Raw genomic sequence first — 20,651 nt, forward strand, 5'->3', positions numbered from 1 at the left:
ACACACATTCACACACACATACATGCACACACACTCACACACATGCACATCCACTCACAAACACACACTCACACACACACTCTCACAGACACTCACACACACACCCTCACACACACACTAGTTGTTATTGCATGTCAGCATCTCAGATCCACTTCATTCCTTTTATTCTAATATATTTTACATTTTCTTTTCTAAAAAAGTTTGTGGTTAAAACTGAGACATAGGAAACACTTCAAAGAAAAAAAAGTATTCATAAAAGTTTGATCAAAATTGTGTTTATTTAGTTTTCATCATTTGTAGTGTGTAGTTACCCAGTTAATACATATTACTACACAATTAACATAATCATTTTTAAGGAGACTTAAAAGAAATTCACATGTAAATAAAATTTAAAATGTAAAACACATATCAGAGAAGCAGAATGCAACAGCTATCAGGTTATTTAACTATATTTTCCAACCAATTACAAAATATAATTTTCTAAAACTGCAGTAAAATTTTACAGGATTTGATACTTTATATGAATAGTTTTTATATTCTTTTGTATCTATGCAGTGTTTAGTCCAGTCAAATAAAAGAAAGATACAAAAATGTGAAAGTCTTGCAGTGTTATCAGTGGAAACAGGTTTGGTGTGAAGTGATTTTAATACTTGTAAATTTACTGTAAGCTTTAACTCCTGGTTGCCTTTCGAATTATCTGGGAGACATGTAAACACTCCTGTCTCTTTCAAAGCATGAACAATTCAGAATAGCAGTGCTTTTTCTTCTCTCCCTTTTCAGGGTGAGTGTGGACAGTGAAGTCCTGAAGTCAGGATACACTAGCCGGGACCTAATTATTTTGGAAAATGATGACCCCGGGGGTGTTTTCGAGTTTTCTCACAATTCTAGAGGACCCTACGTCATAAGAGTAAGTCTGAACCTTCACTTCCTATTCATAGCTTCAGGGACATGTTCTAGAAGAGATTGAAATTCTGTGGATTTTTTTCAAGGAAGGAGATGCTGTAGAGCTCCGCATCACTCGGTCCAGGGGGTGTCTGGTGAAACAGTTCCTGCGCTATCACATAGAGCCCAGAGAGAGCAATGAGTTCTACGGAAACACAGGGGTGCTGGAATTCACACCTGGGGAACGAGAAGTAGTGATCACCTTGCTCTCAAGGTTGGATGGCATGCCAGAGGTACCAGGTTTTGAATTTCTCTTTTGCTCATGGGGCAGGCTGTATATTGAGAATAGAAGTATTTTGAACATTGACAGCAAGATATGAGAAAGAATAAGTATTCATCTTTGGAAATACTTAGAAAGAAGCTTAAAAAGAAGAATAAGATTCATTCAGCTTAGAAGAGTGTATTCTTGTCCTCCAAATAAGAAATAAAAAACCATAAGATTTTGCTTGTCTGATCAGTTTTCTCCATTAATGTAAGTTTATTTTATATTCTCTATATCAACAACTCTTACTGGTGTAGTTCTGAAGTAAAGTTTTGCTATAAAATTATTGTTTGGAAAGAAATAAATCTGCTTTATATGAGAAGAATCAGATGTACTTTACTTGTGTTTATACTGCAATACATATGCAGCTTCCAAATTGATTTTTTACTCTTGCTCATTTAAATGAATACTAGATCATCAATAAAAAGTTCTTGAATTTTTACCAGATTAAAATAGTATCATCGTTTCTTTTGCTTTTTTATAATGCATATTATGTCTCCTGTCTTTCATTTAGTAGGCAAATATTTTTAAAAATTAGGAATAACACCAGTTCTTCTGTTGTTTTAGTGTTATGTATGTTCCTGAAAAGTTGAACATATTAATATTGTAGGTAATTCATGCATTGTGTTTGCTGTGAGAGCATCAACTTTACCTTTTTTTCTAATTTGGCATGCTTTCTGTAGTTGGATGAGCACTACTGGGTGGTCCTCAGCAGCCACGGTGAAAGGGAGAGCAGGCTGGGAAGTGCTACAGTTGTCAACATAACCATTCTAAAAAACGACGAGCCTCATGGAATTATAGACTTTGTTTCTGATGGTTTGACTGTGTCAATAAAGGAAAGCAAAGGAGAGGATATTTATAGTGGTAAGCTATTATGTTTACTACATTTTATTTCTTTTCATGGAAGAGGACATTAATCTCTTTTCACCTTAATTTAAAAATATTTCTATTTGTATGTGTATTTGTGCGTACTTGTGTGAATTTATGCGCACCATGTGTGTACAGATGTCCATGAAGTTCACACATTAGTGGTGGTCAGCCATCTGTTTGGGTGCTAGAACTGAGCCTGGGTCCTCTGGAAGAGCAGTAAGCGCTCTGAACTGCTGACCCCTCTCACCATCCCCTTAGCTCATTTCTTTAGTAACTGTTGTGAATTTTCCAGTCTGCCTCGGAAATTACATGCAGCTTAGAAACTTACCTTTTAAAACTCATATGAAGGGTTGCCGTTTTCATTTCTTACATAGCATTGTGATGATATTGAAGACTTCAGATACAGTTTGATTTTAGCTAATACATTATAACTCAGACACGGGGGAGGAATCAAGTCAAGTCAAATGGAGTGGACACTACAGCTAAGAGTTATTGTGGAGGAACTATTGCAGTGGGGATGAGAACTCCATTACTTGAAAAGTAATGTCTGGGTGATTAAAATTACTTCGTCTGTCCAGTACAAGTCAAGCTTCCAGTAGTGCCTTTGGTGGAGCTTTATAATAGTTGTACATAATTGATTACAATCCCATTTCTATGCCAGATGACTTTTTAATATTGAAGAGGCTCAATACATATATATATATATATACACACACACACACACACACAGTTATGTTAACCTTGTAATTTTGCTAAGCAAGTGTTTTTGTGGGTTTCCTTTTGTCTTTGTGGTCAGTTGGCCATCAGTCCATGAGAACAAAGAAGCAGAAGCCACAACAGAGATCCTTGAATGGCATGTGAACAAGGGAGACAGCCCTCCAGAAGAGACTTCAGTGAATCAGCTCAACCTTATTCCAGAGTATAGGAAATGTATAGGATTGGGGAGCCTGGGGACAAATCCTAATTTGCATTAAGTGGCACACCCCTTTCAGAAGGCTTCGTATGTGGCCGTGGCTCTATGGCAGAGCTCCTATTATAAGTCTTAGTTACTACATGCGCAGCAGGGGAGGCTCCTAGCAGGAAACTGTGCCAAGGGTCACCCTAGGGATATATTCGGCATCTGGCTTAGAGACAGCTTTCAGAACAGTCAGTCCTCCAGATCTAGGCACGTTTTCCAGAAATACAGGTAGAGAGCAGGAAGTCACACTGGGGGCGGGGTGGGGCAGGGGGTCCCCATGTCCTTGAACTTTGGAAAAAAAGCTGCCAGGCCATGATAGACTGCAACCTCCAACCAGCAAGCAAGCCTCCCAACAAGTGTTGATGAAGAGGTTTTTTTTTCCTGTTTATTTCAGAAGTTGTTTTGCTTGTTTGAAAGATCAGACTATGTTCATGTGTGTATTTCCCAGCTGTCTATGGTGTAATACGAACTCGAGGCAACTTTGGTGAAGTTAGTGTATCATGGATGGTTCATCCAGACTTCACTCAAGACGTGTTTCCTGTGCAAGGAACTGTTTATTTCGGGGACCAGGAATTTTCGAAAACTCTCACTGTTTACTCCCTTGTGGATGAAGTAAGTGCTGCTCATATAGATCCTCGCCTGCTCATTGCGTTATTCTGTTGGTTTATCTTTTGTGGTGCTGTTGGTCAGACTCTCTATATACCATGTGAACATTCTAAATTTAAAGCCCTTTCATTCTTTTCTTAATTAAGTAATTAAATATCTGGCGATACATTTTGTTATGAAACTGTAATAAAGAGCTCCATTATGACAGACTGGATAGACAACAAGAAAGCAATGCTATTTGGGTGTCTTTGAAGGCATTTGTACTTTGAAATCCTTACAATTGGTGGCGATCAGTAACCCCATCATATAGCAAATACCAGGGATTCAGGCTTTTGGAGGATGTTTAGCAACTGGTTTGTCTTAGGCACTTTGAAGAAGAGCCCTCCTATGGGTATCTCATTGTACACTTCAGCATCAGGAAATAGCACAGGTGTTCTGAGCCCCCAAAGGAAAGACAAGGAACTGCTCTGAGGTGGGGAGTGGAACTTTCTCAGGGCAAAGCTGTGAAACATGTCCCCTTTGCCCCAAAACTGTCCCCCAACAGACAAATTTTCATGTTTTATCTGTCTTGGTGTGGGGAGAAAACTAGATCACACAAACAATGTGAACAGGACCCACCAGGGGTAAGAAGAATCAGAGGAATGGAAATCTCATCATTTAAAGAGCACAGTAAGGATGCCTTTGGACCTACTCTGGAACCTTCCTGAAGCTTTAAAGACAAAAGCGAGCCCTAACATCCTAGCAAGTCTTAGTGCTCTGTTCCAAAGTTTACATTGTTTTTATGTTCCATTTTTTCCTCTTACAGTTAATTTCTTTCCTGTTTTCTTATAGAAATAAAATAAGCTCTGGCATAGCCATGTTTTCCCTACTTAAGTCAAAACACATGTATTTCCATTGCACGCTATAGCTACAACAAAATTAAATGGCTGCTTGGAAGAATATTGAAATGATTTTAGGGTAATCTGAGTTTTATGGGAACATTTTAAGAAGCTTCTGCCTTAGAGATGAAAAGGAATATTAGCAGTTATAACTGTGCTTTCAAAAAATGAATAGGCATGCAGAATGACATGTATAATTCACTTGACTTATATGTATGTACCATTTCCCCAAAGATTCCGGAGGAGATGGAGGAATTCACCATCATTCTATTTAATGCAACCAATGGTGCTCAAACAGGAAATAGAACAACTGCCTTCCTGAGGATTTTAAGGAATGATGACCCGATTTATTTTGCAGGTAGTATTGCTATCTTGTTTGAATGACTTTGCATACTTCTAAAATACTATATGTGTTTTAAGACATTCTTATTTAATTTTATGTGTATGTATGTTTTACCTGAATGTATGTATGTGTACTCTGTGCATGGCTGGACCTGTGGAGCCATATGAGGAAAATGGGTCCCTACAACTGGAGTTAGGATGTTTGGAAGCCGTCTTGTGGGTCTTGGAAGTCAAACCTGGGTCCTCTGTAAAAGCAATAAGTACTCTGAACTACTGAGCTATCTCTCCATCCCCAATACATATGTTTAAGAATTATTAATTGAACATTTTTATAGTGTTGTTTAAATATAATTTCACAGTTCATTTGATGATTGATTTTCATTGTTTGAGTTTAAACATTTTTTATTTTTAAGACCTTCGGAAACACAATGAAAACAAAGGAAAGCCCTGGATACCTTTGTTTCTTCTTTGAAATCCCATGGCATTGCCTTTGCTTTGGGTAGACAAGAGTGTGCTTCCCCAGTCACTTCCTAAGAGCATAGGATGGGTTCAGGGCTGTGTTCTTCCTAAGGGCGGCCACTTATTACAGTAGCAGATGAGCAATAGACATATTAATGAAGGATTTTCCATTTTTGTCATTTTGCTGCTTTCTGTACAACTAACTTTTGCCCCTGAGGTATCTTTCAGTTTTGTAAATGAGAATCAGACTTTTAATTCTCTGAAATCTCTTTTATACGATGTATATAGGTGAAACTGCTGATATAGTAACACGCTGAGCCTCTTGAATTTTACTTTTGCCATTCTTAGCCTTCAGGTAACATAGTTAATGAGTTAGTCTTGGTCTTTTATCCCCAACTGTCATGGCAAAATGAAACAAGAGATCTATATTCAAGGAACTTATCTTTAGTATGAGGCATGATAAACAGAAGTAAAAAAAATTTTAGAAATCTCATGAGCTTTGATGACAGAGTAGTTGCCAGAGACACTGGGTACCATGGGCATTATGCAGGAAAGGACATGAACTTTTGAAGCAATCAGGGGGGAGCAGAGTAGACTAGAGTACAGACTTTCCTTGTTGATGACAGGGAGAAAGAAGCATGCTCTGAAAATGTGCTCACGGGATGGAAGTGGCTCACGGGATGGAAGAGGCTCACGGATATCTATGTATGTTTCAGAGCCCTATGTCCTGAGGATCCAGGAGGGGGACACTGCCAACTTCACAGTGCTCAGAAATGGATCTGTTAATGTAACCTGCACTGTCCAGTATGCTACCATGGATGGAGAGGCTTCGGGAAGAGAGGGAGACTTTGTTCCTGTTGAGCTAGGAGAAGCTCTCGTATTTGAGGCTGGGAGCAGGGAGCAGAGTGTATCCGTATATGTCAATGATGATGAAATCCCTGAAACAGATGAACCTTTTTATGTAATCCTTTTCAATTCGACAGGTAAATACATGCTGTTCTGCTAAGTATTGTGCCAGGCTGACCTTTACTATAACTGTAACTGCTCATGAGGAAGAGAGTTGCTCTGTTGCGTTCTTGACTGGTGGGTGAAGAAGACAGCTGTCACTGTGCAGTCTATAGTAGATTCCAGTGTGACAAAATTCTGTGAGATCCAGCTCATAAGAAGAAAGAGTTTGGCTCATGGTTCCAGGGGGATTAGCCCAGGGCTGTTTGACTACGTCCTTTCTGCACCTGGAATGGAGCCTGGCATTGAACTCAAGAAGATGGTGTCAGTGCACAGTCACCAGTCAGCATTCAGATTTCTTTAGTTCTTCCAATACCAGCATTCGCAGCAAAATTACCCTACTGAAACGATGCATTTCATTTAGTAGTAATGTCCCTCTAATCTTTATAATCCGAAACAATTCCATAGTTCTTATTTGGCTTTCATGATCTCAGCAAAACCACAAGCTTGAATATCTCTCATTTGAGTTTGCCTGATGGGTCTTTTTTATTTGACACAAGTATTTTATCTTTGGTAATAACACCACAGGGATAATTCTGTATTCTCAATTTCTCATCAGGATTTTGTTTTGTCCCTTTATTATTTGTTTTGGTACAATTAAAAGTGATGACCTCCAAGTTTGTGGCTAGTTAATTTGCAATTATATGGTTGTTTTAATACTCAAAAAAATCAAGTTTTTCACTGATATTTATTGGAGTAGAATCTTATTCTATTTAGTGATAATGTTAGTGGTATTACAATCATTTACTTTTATGGTTCCCTCCACTCGAATTTGGCTAATAGTAATCTATTCAGCATGGCCTTTTGCTGTTTGACATGTCCTTATTATTCCTTAAGCACTTTTCTACCTCCTGTTGCACCAAGCTGTTCACACTCATGTGTTACCTTCCCGCAACAATTCTGAAATCAGCCAATTCTTTTGGAAGCCCCGCATTTGAGAATTTTTTTAGTAAATAGGATCTGACCACTGGGTGTGTGGTTATTACTACTGATGTCTTGTTATTTTTAGTGCCTTTTAATGTGTGTGGCCTGGGAATAAATATGCGTTCACATGAATACTTTGCTTGTGTCTATGCTCACACATGTATACACATGGAGGCCAGAGGATATTGTTAGGAGTTGTCCTTTAGAATTCTCTCCATGCTTGTGAGGCAGAGTTTCTCACTGACCATCATTCTTGCCCTTTCATCCATGTTGGTTGACCAACAGGCCCTATGGATCTCGCAACCTTTGGTCTACTCATAGCTGGGATTGTGGAAGCTCCCGCCTTTTATACAGATGCTTTGGTCTGAAGGCAAAAACAGACACATCCAGCAAGTGCTTAACCCATTGAGCACTTAGTATCTTTAAAGACATTGAGTCTTTAGTATCTTTAGTTTCACATTTCTTAAAATTTAAGTGAATAAAATGAATACATATTAAAATTGTTTTAGTTAAATTAAAGGAAGTTTCTTTTTAAATTACTTTGACCTTTTTGTGTTTAATTTAGGTGACACGGTAGTTTACCAGTATGGAATAGCCACAGTCATAATTGAAGCCAATGATGATCCAAATGGGGTGTTTTCCCTGGAGCCCATAGACAAAGCAGTGGAAGAAGGAAAGACGAATGCATTTTGGTAAGTATATTTGGAGAAGGAAAGTTAAAATCAGATACAACAAAATAAGATCTTTAAGTGTGTGAAAATTGAAACACTGTTAATGTCAACAAAAATATAAATGTATAAATAAATTATAACTTTGTTTATGCTCCACTATAATATTTTTCATTAAGAGAACTAACCATGAGAACCATTTATGTGCTAAATAGAATTTAATCTTTCTGCCCTTTTCCCTCCATGTTCTATCTTCTCAAGGCTGGAGGACCACATTTATTCACTTTTCAGCTTCTGACTCCTTGCACGTGGTGTTTTCCTTTCTTCTTCTCCTTCAAATGTGAATTTTGATGTATTACTTTTTTTGGTAAAAACATTCTTCTTTCACATATTGCACACTGACTGCAGTTTCCCTTTTATCCTCTCATTGAAATCACCTCAACCTCCCTTCTTTCCCAGATCCACTCCTTCTGCATTTCCCTTCAGAAAAGGGCAGGCTTCCCAGGGATATCACGCAAACATGCCATATCATGTTGTAATAGAAGTAGACACATCTCCTCATATTTAGACAGGGTGAGGAAACCCAGTATCAGGAATAGGGTCCCAAAAGCAGGCAAAAGAATCAGAGAAAGTCCTTAAGAGTGCCACGGAACACCAAGCTGCTAGGAGTCCCAGAGGAATACCAGGCTGCTAGGGGTCCTACAAGAACACCAAGCTGCACAACAGTCACATATATTCAGAGGACCTAGGTGAGACCCATGCAGGCTCCCTGGAAGTCATTTCAGTCTCTTGAGCCACCATGAGCCCAGATTAGCTGATTCAGTGGGTTTTCTTGACCCCTCAGGCTCCTGCAATACTTCTTTTCCCTCTTCAGAAGGATTTCTTAAGCTCCACTCAATGTGTGGGTGTGTGTCCCTGCATCCGCTCCCATCCTTTGCTGGGAGTCTCTCTCATGATGATTATGTAGGCTCCTCTCTACAAGTATAGCAGAGTATCGTTAGGAATCATTTCATTGACTTTTTCATTAAGGTTCATGTTTGTTTCTATCCTAGGTCTCTGGGCCATCCAACCTCTGGTTCCTGGTGCTCAGGGATGTGTCATGGGTGGGCTCCCTTTCATGGCATGGGTCTCAAGCTGGGCCAGTCATTTGTTGGCCACTCCCACAAGTTCTGTGCCACCTGTACCTCAGCACATTGTGCAGGCAGGACAAACCGTAGGTTGAAGGTTTTGTGGCTGGATTGGTGTCCTAAATCACTCCTCTGGAAGTCTTGCCTGGTTACAGAAGGTGGCCGGTTTAGGTTCTGTATTCCCCATTACTATGAGTCTTCACTAGGATCACCCTCATAGATTCCTGGGAGTTTCTATTGCACTGAGTTTGCGCATTGCCCTTTAAATATGCCCTCCATTTCCAGTTGTCTCTACCTCCATAACCCTCATACCTGATCCCTCTTGTTCTCATCCCCACATGCCCCCATAACCCTCAAAATCTATTCTATTTTCTCTTCTCAGAGAGATTCATGCATCCTCCCTTGAGCCTTCTCTGTTACTTAGTCTCTCTGGCTCTGTGGATTGTAGCATGACTGTCCTTTACATTGCAGCTAGTATCCATTTATAAGTGAGTCCTTACCATGTTTGTCTTTCTGTGTCTTAGTTACTCAGCAAGATTTTTCTACTTTCATTTATTTACCTGCAAAGTTCATGATGCTTTTTTTTTTCCAATGGAGTAATAGTCCATTGTATAAATGTACTACATTTTCTTTTTCCATTCTTAGGTTGAGGGACATCTAGGTTCTTTCCAGTTTCTGACGGTTATGAATAAAGTTGCACAAGTGTCTTTGTGGTATGATTTAGCATTCTCTGGGTGTATGCTCAAGAATGCATCTTAAGGTAGAGAGTCCCAATTTTCTGAGGAATTGTAGTATTGATTCCCAAAGCAATGATACTAATTTCCACTCCCACCATCAATGGAGAGTGTTCTCTTTGCCCTGCATCCTTGCCAGTATGAGCTGTCATTTGTGCATTTGATCTTAGCATTTCTGACAGGTGTAAGATGGAATCTCAGACACATTTTTGTTTGCATTTCCCTGATGACTAAGGATGAACATTTCTTTGTTTCTCTGCCCTTTGTGATTCCTCTGTTGAGAATTCTTTATTTAGAGCTGTACCTCATTTTTAATCAGATTATTTGATTTTTTGATGTCTAGTTTCTTGAGTTTTTTTAAAAATATATTTTGGGTATTAGCCCTTAGTCAGTTGTGTGAACATCCTTTCCCGTTCTGTAGGCTGTTGTTTTATCCTGTTGACAGTGTCCTTCGCCTTACAGAAACTTTCAGTTTTGTGCTCTTAGTACCTGCTCTGTTTATTTTCTGTACAGAAAGTTGTCTCCTGTGCCAATGTGTTCAAGTCCTTTTCCCACTGTCTCCTCTATCAAGTTCAGTGTACCTGGGTTTATGTTGAAGTTATTGATAAACTTTGACTTGAGTTTTGTGTACAGTGATAGATATGGATCTATTTGCATTCTTCTACATGCCATCATACAGCTTGACCAGCATCATTTGGAGATGATGCTTTCTTTTTTCTATTTTATATTTCTGGTTCTTTATAAAAAAAATCAGGTGTTCAAAGATGTGTAAATTTATGTCCATGTCTTTGTAATACAGTGTGAAGTCAAGGATGAGGATACCTTTTATCATTCAGGATTGTTTTTGCTATCTACCTTTTGTTTTTTCATATGAGGTTGAGTATCGTTCTTCCAAGGTCTGTAAAAAATTGTGTTGTGGGACAGGAAATACTACTAGCTAGGGTCTGTAAAGAATTGTATTGGAATTTTAAAGGAGATTTCACTGAATCTGTAGATTACTTTTGGTAAGATGGCCATTTTTACTATGGTAATCATACTGATCCATGAGCACGGGAGATCTTTCCATATTCTGATGTCTTCTTCAATCTCTTTCATCAGACTCGAAGTTCTTGTTATACAGGTCTTTCACTTGTTTGTTTAGAGTTACTCCAAGATACTTTCTATTATTTGTGACTACTGTGAAGGCTGTTGTTCCTCTGATATATTTTTCAGCCAGTTTGTCTTCTGCATATAGGAGATCTACTGATTTTCTTTGAGTTAATCTTGTATCCAGCTACTTCACTAAAGGTATTTATCAGCTGTAGGAGTTCCCCGATAGAATTTTTGGATTTGCTTATGTATACTGTCAAATGATCTGTGAATAGTGGTACTTCTATTTCTTCCTTTCTAGTTTGTATACCTTTGATTTCCTTTAGTTGCCTTATTGCTCTAACTAGAGCATTGAGTACTATATTGAATAAATATGCAGAGAGCAGACAATCTGCTCTTGTTTCTGATTTATGTGGACTTGCCTTGAGTTTCTCTCTATTTAATTTGCTGTTGGCTATTTGCCTTGCTGTAAAATGCCTGTATTTTGTTTAGGTATGTCCCTTGTATCCCTGATATCTCCAAGACTCTTATAATGGGCTGTTAGATTTTTGTCAAGGACTTTGTCAGCATCCAATGAGATGGTCATGTGAGGTTTTTTTTCTTTCAATTTGTTGATATGATGGGGATTTTCATATGTCTGCATTTCTGGGATTGAAGCCTATTTGATCATGGTGGATGATCTTTTTGATGTGTCCTTGGATTCGATTTGCAAGTATTTTATTGAGTATTTTACATCAATGTTCATGAAAGAATTTGTTTTGTTATTCTTATTCTTCGTTGAGTCTTTGTGTGGTTTGAGTATCAGGGTGACTATGATCTCATAAAATTGAATTTGGCAATGTTTCTTCTGTTTCTATTTTTTGGAATAATTTGAGAAATGCTGGTATTAGCTCTTCTTTGAATGTCTGGTAGAATTCTGCACTAAAACCATTTGACACTAGACATTTTTGTTGTGAGACCTTTAGTGACTCTTTCTATTGCCTTAGGGGCTATTAGGTCTGTTAAATTGTTTTTATGATTTTGATTAACTTTGATCAGTGCTATCTATCAGAAAGTTGTCTACTTCTTTTAGATTTTTCAATTTTATTGAGTAAATGTTTTTCAAGTTATGACCTAATGATTCCTTGAATTTTCTCAGTGTCTATTGTTAGGTCTCCCTTTTTGTTTCTGATTTTCTAATTTTGGATGTTTTCTCTGTGTCTTTTAGTTATTTTTTTAAAATAAGGGTGTGTCTATGTTGTTGATTTTTCTCAAAGAACCAACTCTTTATTTCATTGATTCTTTTGTATTTTTCTCTTTGTTTCTATTTTATTAATTTTAGCTATCTGTTTGATTATTTCCTATAGTCTAATCCTTTTGGGTGTATTTTCTTATTTTTTTTCTAGAGCTTTCAGGTGTGTTGTTAAGATGCTGGTAACAGATCTCTCCAATTTCTTTATAAAAGCATTTAGTGCTATGAACTTTCATTGTGTTCCATAAGTTTGGGTATATTGTAGCAGCATTATTTGTCATAGCCAGAACCTGGAAACAATCTAAATGCCCCTCAACCAAAGAATGGATAAGGAAAATGTGGTCCATTTACACAATGAAGTACTACACAGCAGAAAAAACATGACATCTTGAAGTTTGCGGACAAATGGATGGATCTAAAAAACATTATATTGAATGAAGTATCCCAGACCCAGAAAGACAAATATCATTTGTACTCACTTATAAGTGGTTTTTAAATATAAAGAAAAGAAAAACCAGCCTACAATTTACAATCCCAGAGAACATAGATAACAAGGAGGACCCTAAGAAAGACAAACTTGGATGTAATCTACATAGGAAGTAGAAAAAGACAAGATCTCCTGAGTAAATTGGAAGCATGGGGATTATGGGAGAGGGTAGATAGGGAGTGGGGAGAAAGGGAGGGGAGCAGAGAAAATATATAGCACAAAAAAACAATTAAGAAAACAAATAGGCATCTAAAGAGCAATAATAGAATATAAAACGAGAAAAAAATTTTGGGGAGTATGTTGTACACTCATTTTCATCTAATTGTAGTAATCCTTCAATTCTTTCTTTCTTCCTCAACTCAGTGTTAATTCGGTTGAGAACTTCAGTTTCCATGAGTTTATAGGCTTTCTGGTGTTGAGGAAATCCTGCTTTCATCTGCGGAGGTCTGGTAGGGTATAGGGGGTTATTTCAGTTTTCTTGTATCTAATGAGACTTGCACTGTGACAGTATGTAGACAGTTTTGTGAAGGTATATTCTTTTGTGTTTGGGTGAAATGCTCTGTATATATCAGCTAGGTCCATTTGGTTCATAATAATTGTTGGCTCCATTATTTCTTGCTTAGTTTTTGTCTGGATGACCTGTCCATTGGTGAAAGTGGGGTATTGAAGTCTTCCACTATTAATGTGTGAGGGTCAACATGTTACTTAAGCTTTAGTAATGCTTCTTTTACATATGTGGGTACCCTTGCCTTTGGAGCACAGATGCTAAGAATTGAGACATCATCTTGATGGGTTTTTGCCGTGGATGAGTATGAAATGTCCTTCCCCTTCTCTTTTGATTAAGTTTAGTTTGAAGTCTATTTTGTTAGATATTAAAATAGCGACACCAGCTTGTTTTGTGGATCCACTTGCTTTTAAAATAATTTTCCAACCATTTACTTGGAGATAATATCTGTGTTTGATGTTGAGGTGTCTTTCTTGGATGCATAAGGATGGGTCCTGTTTTTTTTTTTTAATTCATTCTCTTAGTTCATGTCTTTTTTTTTTTTTTGTTGGGGAATTGAGTCCATTGATATTGAGTGACATTAATGACCAATGATTGTTAATTCTTGCTATTTTGTTGTTAGTAGTTGTGGTGGTAGTGTATGTGTTCCCCTTATTTTGATTTTGCTTGTGTGAGATTATTTATTTCCTGAGATTGTATGGGTGCAGTTAGCTCTCTTGGGTTGGAATTTTCCTCCTAGTACCTTCTATAGCACTGGATTTGTTACTAGATATTGTTTAAATTTGACTTTATCATGGAATAACACATTTCTCCATCTAGGGTGATTGAAAGTTTTGGTGGATTTAGTAGTCTAGGCTGGCATCTGTTGTTTCTTGGAGTCTGCAAGACTGTCCGAGACCTTCTGGCTTTTAAAGTCTCCATTGAGAAGTCAGGAGCAATTCTAATTGGTCTGTCATTATATGTTTCTTGGCCGTTTCCCCTTGCAGCTTTCAATACTCTTTTGTTGTTCTGCATGTGCTGCGTTTTGATTATTATGTGGTGAGGGAACTTTCTTTTCTGGTCCAGTCTATTTGGTGTTCTGTAAGTTTCTTGTACCTTTATAGGCATATCTTTTTCAGGTTAGGAAAATTTTCTTCTATGATTTTGTTAAAATATTTTCTGGGTCTTTGAGTTGGAAATTTCCTTCTATTCCTATTATTCTTAGGTTTGATCTTTTCATGCTGTCCCATATTTCCTGGATATTTTCTGTCAGGAATTTTTTAGATTTAACATTTTCTTTGACTGATCATTTTCTTCTATCGTATCTTCAACGCTTGAGAGTTTCTCTTCCATTTCTTGTATTCTGTTTGTGAAGCTAGTGTCTTTAGTTCCTGTTCACTTACCTACATTTTCCATCTCCAGGATTCCCTCAATTTGTGTTTTCTTTAACTGCTTCCATTTCCACTTTCAGATCTTGAACAGTTTTATTCATTTCCTTCACCTGATTTTTTTCCTCAGCCTTTTTTGCTTTTTAAAAGGGATTTATTAATTTCTTACCATTGTTTATTTTTGTTTTCCTGGATTTCATCAATGGATTTAAGTTTTTGCTACCCTTTCCTACCTTTCCTTCTTTGCTCAGTGAGACCTGCTGGCTACTTCAGGGATAAGTAGAAAATGTATACTTTTAAGAGAAGACAGAATGCTTTTGTTATATTCACCATATACATGTTTCATAAAAACCATAAAAATAATTTGTTCCATTTTTACATAGGATTTTGAGGCACCGAGGACACTTTGGCAATGTTTCTGTGATGTGGCAACTGTTTCAGAATGTTTCTCTGCAGTCTGGACAGGAGTTCTATGAAATGTCAGGGACGGTTAACTTCATCGATGGAGAAGGATCAAAGCCAATAATTCTCCATGCTTTCCCAGATAGAATCCCTGAATTCAATGAATTTTATATCCTAAAGCTTGTAAATATTTCAGGTGAGGGCTTTTTTCACCTCTTATCTATCACCAAAATTTTTATAATATATGCTTCATTAGAGTTGTATATAAAATCCAGTTGATGGTAAAGTGTTTTATGATTGTCTGATTTTAATGTCAAAGTCCCTTTCTTGGTAGAAATTGTTTTGTTTTGTTTTTGCAGTACTGGAGTCAAACCTTAAGCCTATGTACATTAGGAGCCCCCTACCATTCACAGATCTACAGCTCTTTCTCTTTTTTTGTTTACCATTTTGAGACAACAGGGTGTCTTTGGTGATGTACTGGTTGGCTGGGTTTGCCGTGAGATCTCACCGTCAGCGCAGCATGGCCTTAAACACTGGATCCTACTGCCTGTATCTCCAGAGTGCTGGGGTTATAAACACATGACAATGTGTCTGTCTTAGTTTTTCTTACTTATTCATTGGTATTAAGCATAGAATCTGAGGCTCTGCGCTAATTATCTGCTCTGCTATTGAACTTTGCCCTTAGCCTCAAACTGTTAAGAGTTTCAGTTTTATGAATGGAGGCTTGCTCTAACTCACAATTTTTGGTTTTAAGTGTAAAAATATTGGGGGGCGGGACTTGAATGATTATCAATATGAATATGATAATTGATATTATTCATGAAATTGCCATTCAAAATGTGGTGAAAACAATATGATAATCCCATTATTTACTGATAATGACTAAATTATTTAACTAGAACATTTTCTGTAACGCATACTTCTTTTTTTTCTTAAACTAAAACTTCTGGCTTTCTAGTAATTCTAAATTTTCTTCCTATAGGTTTTGGAGGTCAGCTAGCAGAAACAAACCTCCAGGTGACAGTTATGATTCCATTCAATGATGATCCCTTTGGAATTTTCATCTTAGATCCAGAATGTCTAGACAGAGAAGTGGCAGAAGATGTCCTGTCTGAAGATGATATGTCTTATATTACCAACTTTACTGTTTTGAGACAACAGGGCATCTTTGGTGATGTACGCGTTGGCTGGGAAATACTTTCCAGAGAGTTCCCTGCTGGTTTGCCACCAATGCTCGACTTTTTGCTAGTGGGAAATTTCCCGAGAACTGTGCATTTGCAACCACACATGCGACGCCACCACAGTGGAACAGACGTCCTGTACTTCAGCGGACTAGAAGGTGCATTTGGGACTGTTGACCCAAAGTACCACCCTTCTAGGAACAACACAATTGCCAACTTTACATTTTCAGCTTGGGTAATGCCTAATGCCAATACAAATGGATTTCTCATAGCAAAGGAGGATGGCAATGGAAGCATCTATTATGGGGTAAAAATTCAAACAAACGAATCCCATGTAACCCTTTCCCTTCATTACAAAACGTTTGGATCAAATGTTACATATATTGCCAAGACCACAGTCATGAAATATTTAGAAGAAGGTGTTTGGCTTCATGTTTTAATTATCCTAGATGATGGCATAATTGAATTCTATTTGGATGGAAGTGCAATGCCCAGAGGAATCAAGAGTCTGAAAGGAGAAGCCATTACTGATGGTGAGTGTCAACTTCATAACTAGCACACTGAATTTGAAAGATTCTCAATTTTCAATTAAAATTTGATTTTTAAAACACAGCTAGGAACTGTTTTGAAATATGACTTTTTTCTTACAAAGCTGTGTGCCATCTTGAAGTTACGTTGAATATTTCTAGGGAAAAGAGAAACAGGCTCTAGGCAAGACCTGCGTAAGCAGATGACTAGAAAACTTTGTAGGAAGAAAAGAAAAACTAGGAGCATCGGTTGTCTCTCAAGTGAGTGGTCAGGATGAGAATTGTTCAGCATAGTAATGAGCAAAGGTCTGGAATTCTGAAACAGCCCTTTGTGTCTAGGGAACTGTTTATCCTTCAGGATGATCAGAAGGGAAAGGCAATGGACATTAGGAAGAAGAGGATCAAGGCAAAAATATTCACCAGAAATGATTACATGCTTTATATTATTAGTAGGAGCGTGGATGAGTTCTGTGGCTTACTTTGAAGAGACAATCTTTGTTGACTTTCAGCCGAATCACATGCTCTCTCTCTGAGTAACTCGCTATAGACTATGTTCTTGGGTGGCCGAGGCCAGAGAATCATGAGGAACACGTTAACCTGAGCTACGTAGCAAGTTACTAGCCAGAAACAATAATGAGATCTTGTCACAAAACTTCAAAACCCAAAATAAAAACAAAGCAACTAAACTAAAATTGACGAATTCCTAACAAAGACTGTGAACATGTAGGGATATATCGCTGGCCTGTACGCTGTCCCCATTTTTAGAGCTCTTCCTGCTAAGACCTGCTTCTGTTTCCACACTGAGTTAGGTTTTAGATGAAATGATATAGTTGGTGTTGTGTGATGTTTTACTCTTTTGACTTTTTGGGGGGCCCATCACCCAGCTCCCAAATAAATCCCACACAGAGGCTTATTCTTAGTTATGAATGCCCGACCTTATTGGCTTGTTTCTTGCCAACTTTTTATTTTAATCTAAATTAACCCGAATACCTTTTGCCACTGGGCTTTTATCTTTCTCTCTTTTTGCATACCTTTCTTTACTTCTTTCTCCATGTTTACCGTCTTGCTTGGTGGCTGGCTTCTGGTGGCCTACTTCCTCTCCTTGCTCTCTTGCTCCTTCTTTTTTTTCTTCGGTCTCTGTTCTCCTCCTATTTATACTCCTGCTTCCTAGCCCCACCTATCCTTTTTTTTTTTTTGATTCACTATTGGCTGTTCATCTCTTTATTAGGGCCATCAGGCGCTTTAGACAGGCACAGTAACACAGCTTCACAGATTTAAACAAATGCAGCGTAAACAAAAGTCACCCACAAATATTCACCCACAGTTGGCCTGTAGAAAACCATCATGTTCCTAGAATTCATCATGTTCTAGAACCACCATTTTATTTAGCTGGAGAAGAATTTTTAGTTCATAGAACTTTCAAGTTCTGTAGGATTTTAATCTGAAGTTTTAAAATTGGGCTCGAACTAGCCCATGGCATTTTATATCAATAAATAATTTTAAAGTGGGGGCTGGAGAGATAGCTCAGAGGTTAAGAGCATTGCCTGCTCTTCCAAAGGTCCTGAATTCAGTTCCCAGCAACCACATGGTGGCTCACAACCATCTGTAATGGGGTCTGGTGCCCTCTTCTGGCCTGCAGGCATACACACAGACAGAATATTGTATACATAATAAATAAATAAAAAATAATAATTTAAAGTGTTATAGGACACATGTCTACTCAAATAAATATACAACACACAAACATACATGGCTACACATGTAATACATATATACACATATATAAATGTATGAAATTATCTTTCTGTCCATAAATGATTTTGACAGATTGATATAACTTACTTTTAAGAGCAGCATTTAATTTCAAAGCTAGATACTGCAGTGCAAAATCACAAATCCCAGACATTATTGTGCAGGTTCTCTTTTGTCATATAAAAGATAATGTTTATTTGATGACTTTCTAGTTATGCCAGAAGTTTTACTTACCAAGTATATATTTTAGTAAAATTGTCTTGCTTTCTGAATCACACTTATAACTTGTGACAGGAGCCAGCATCTGTTGTAGCATCTAAACGCATGTGTAATTTCAGGTCCTGGAATCCTGAGAATTGGGGCAGGCATGAATGGCAGTGACAGATTCACAGGTTGGATGCAGGATGTGAGGACCTATGAGCGGAAACTGATGACAGAAGAGATTTATGAACTCCATGCTATGCCTGCCAGGAATGATCTACACCCCGTTTCTGGGTATCTGGAGTTCAGACAAGGAGAAAGTGCCAAGTCATTCATCGTTTCTGCGAGAGACGACAGTGACGAGGAAGGAGAGGAATTCTTTCATCTTAAACTGGTCTCTGTCTATGGAGGGGCTCAGATTTCTGAGGCAAACACTACCGCTAGACTAAGAATACAGAAAAGTGACAATGCCAATGGCCTGTTTGGTTTCACAGGAGCGTGTATACCGGAGGTAAGGTGGGAACTCGGAGAGGTTCCTAGTGAAACGTTCACTGCAGGCAGATTTGTCTGGGGTTGAGCTAGCTTCCAGAAGCTGTCTTAGCTGTGTTTGCACGTATACATCTCAGTCCCTGTTCCTGGTGGTTTTCAGCTGAAGTAGCCTTATTGAGGTAAAGCAAAAACAAAAGAACAAATAACTCTTAGCAATTAGCTGTAAAGTTAATCACTTTAAAGACTGAGTAAATATGTACCATATATAATTTTGCTAATATTTTGGATACCATATATGTAAATGAAATAATTCATACTGAAAGCCTGTGTGGATAATTGAAATTGAGACTTTATTTCAATTTGCATTATTTTCTTACAGGGAAGATATTAAAGTAGTTATAGGATTCTTCCGACTTTGTTGTAATTGTTTCTTACCAACGTTCTTGGCTGGCTTCATTCATGAGACTGCTTTACTGTTCTTATCAGTTCTTGCCGAGTTTCCAGAGCTATGTGATCTGTGGTCTATGTCCTGATTAGTAACATGAGAGCGCCTGAGGCGGCCTCACAGGTGTCGCTTGTGCTAGCAAACACTGTTCACAAAACCCTGCCAAGAAACAGGAGAGCTGTTGGCCCTGCAACTTGACACCCGTAGAGTTAGATGAATGCATATGTGATTGGATGATTAAGAAAGATGGGATGAGTAGAGCTGGAAAAAGTTCTATGTCACAGGCCTCATTGTAGCTTAAATTGGAATGCCCAGATCTCTGGAATTTCATGTTGCCTCTTAGTTTCCGTGGCAACCACAAGACGAGATCGTCAGTTGTTTTTGTTAAACTTCAGAAATACCCTATATGCTTATAATGACTTTAAATTGCTTTTCTACATCCATCTATCTATCTATCTATCTATCTATCTATCTATCTATCTATCATTTATTTTTGCTTATCTTTGCATGTGTATGGGTGTGTGTGTGCCTGCTGTGCCTGCTGTGCCTCTGAAGGTCAGAGGAAAACCAGTGGGACCCAATCCTCCCCTTCCCCCATGTGGATCGGAAGATCAAACAGGACATCAAGCTTGCTAGCAAATGTCTTTGCCCTGAGTCATCTCATCTGTGCTGACAATGCCTTTAATGGGGTACCCAGACATCAGTGTTTACATATTCAGATGATAAAGGGGGTACACACACATCAGTATTTACATAGTCACATGATAAAGGGGATACCCAGACATCAGCGTTTACACATTCACATGATAAATGTGGTACCCAGATACCAATGTTTACATATTTAGGTGAGAAAGGGGGTACCCAGTATCAACATTTACATATTCAGATGGTAAAGGGGGTACCCCGACATCAACATTTACATATTCAGATGGTAAAGGGGGTACCCTGACATTAATATTTACATATTCAGACGTTTGCACTGTTCTGACAATCTGTAAGACATATGCATGTCAATGCTCTCACAGCAGATTCCGAGACAGAGTTACAGGTCTGAGAAATAACTATCCTAAGCTGAATTAAGTCAGGCAGGATCAAGTCAAATGCCTGTTTAGAGCTTTGTATTTATTAGATCTTAATGAATATCAATTTCGTTCTTTTCCTCTAAGATATTATAAAAGAACTAGAGTCTGAACCCGTCTC

General features: G+C 38.0%; 1 protein-coding gene across 1 annotated transcript in view; it reads left to right on the top strand.

Annotated features, from left to right (window-relative positions):
* Adgrv1 (adhesion G protein-coupled receptor V1) overlaps nucleotides 1–20,651 on the top strand; it is a 536,429-nt gene that overhangs the window by 53,585 nt on the left and 462,193 nt on the right. The window contains exons 12-21 of the mRNA XM_038323536.1: nucleotides 781–907; nucleotides 990–1,175; nucleotides 1,888–2,068; nucleotides 3,481–3,644; nucleotides 4,751–4,874; nucleotides 6,034–6,300; nucleotides 7,812–7,938; nucleotides 14,838–15,052; nucleotides 15,839–16,570; nucleotides 18,655–19,028. Of these exons, the coding sequence (XP_038179464.1) occupies nucleotides 781–907; nucleotides 990–1,175; nucleotides 1,888–2,068; nucleotides 3,481–3,644; nucleotides 4,751–4,874; nucleotides 6,034–6,300; nucleotides 7,812–7,938; nucleotides 14,838–15,052; nucleotides 15,839–16,570; nucleotides 18,655–19,028 (2,497 nt within the window). The remainder of the gene's footprint in view (nucleotides 1–780; nucleotides 908–989; nucleotides 1,176–1,887; nucleotides 2,069–3,480; nucleotides 3,645–4,750; nucleotides 4,875–6,033; nucleotides 6,301–7,811; nucleotides 7,939–14,837; nucleotides 15,053–15,838; nucleotides 16,571–18,654; nucleotides 19,029–20,651) is intronic.

This window comes from Arvicola amphibius, chromosome 3 (genome assembly GCF_903992535.2).
Source record: "Arvicola amphibius chromosome 3, mArvAmp1.2, whole genome shotgun sequence".
NCBI classification, from domain to species: domain Eukaryota; kingdom Metazoa; phylum Chordata; class Mammalia; order Rodentia; family Cricetidae; genus Arvicola; species Arvicola amphibius.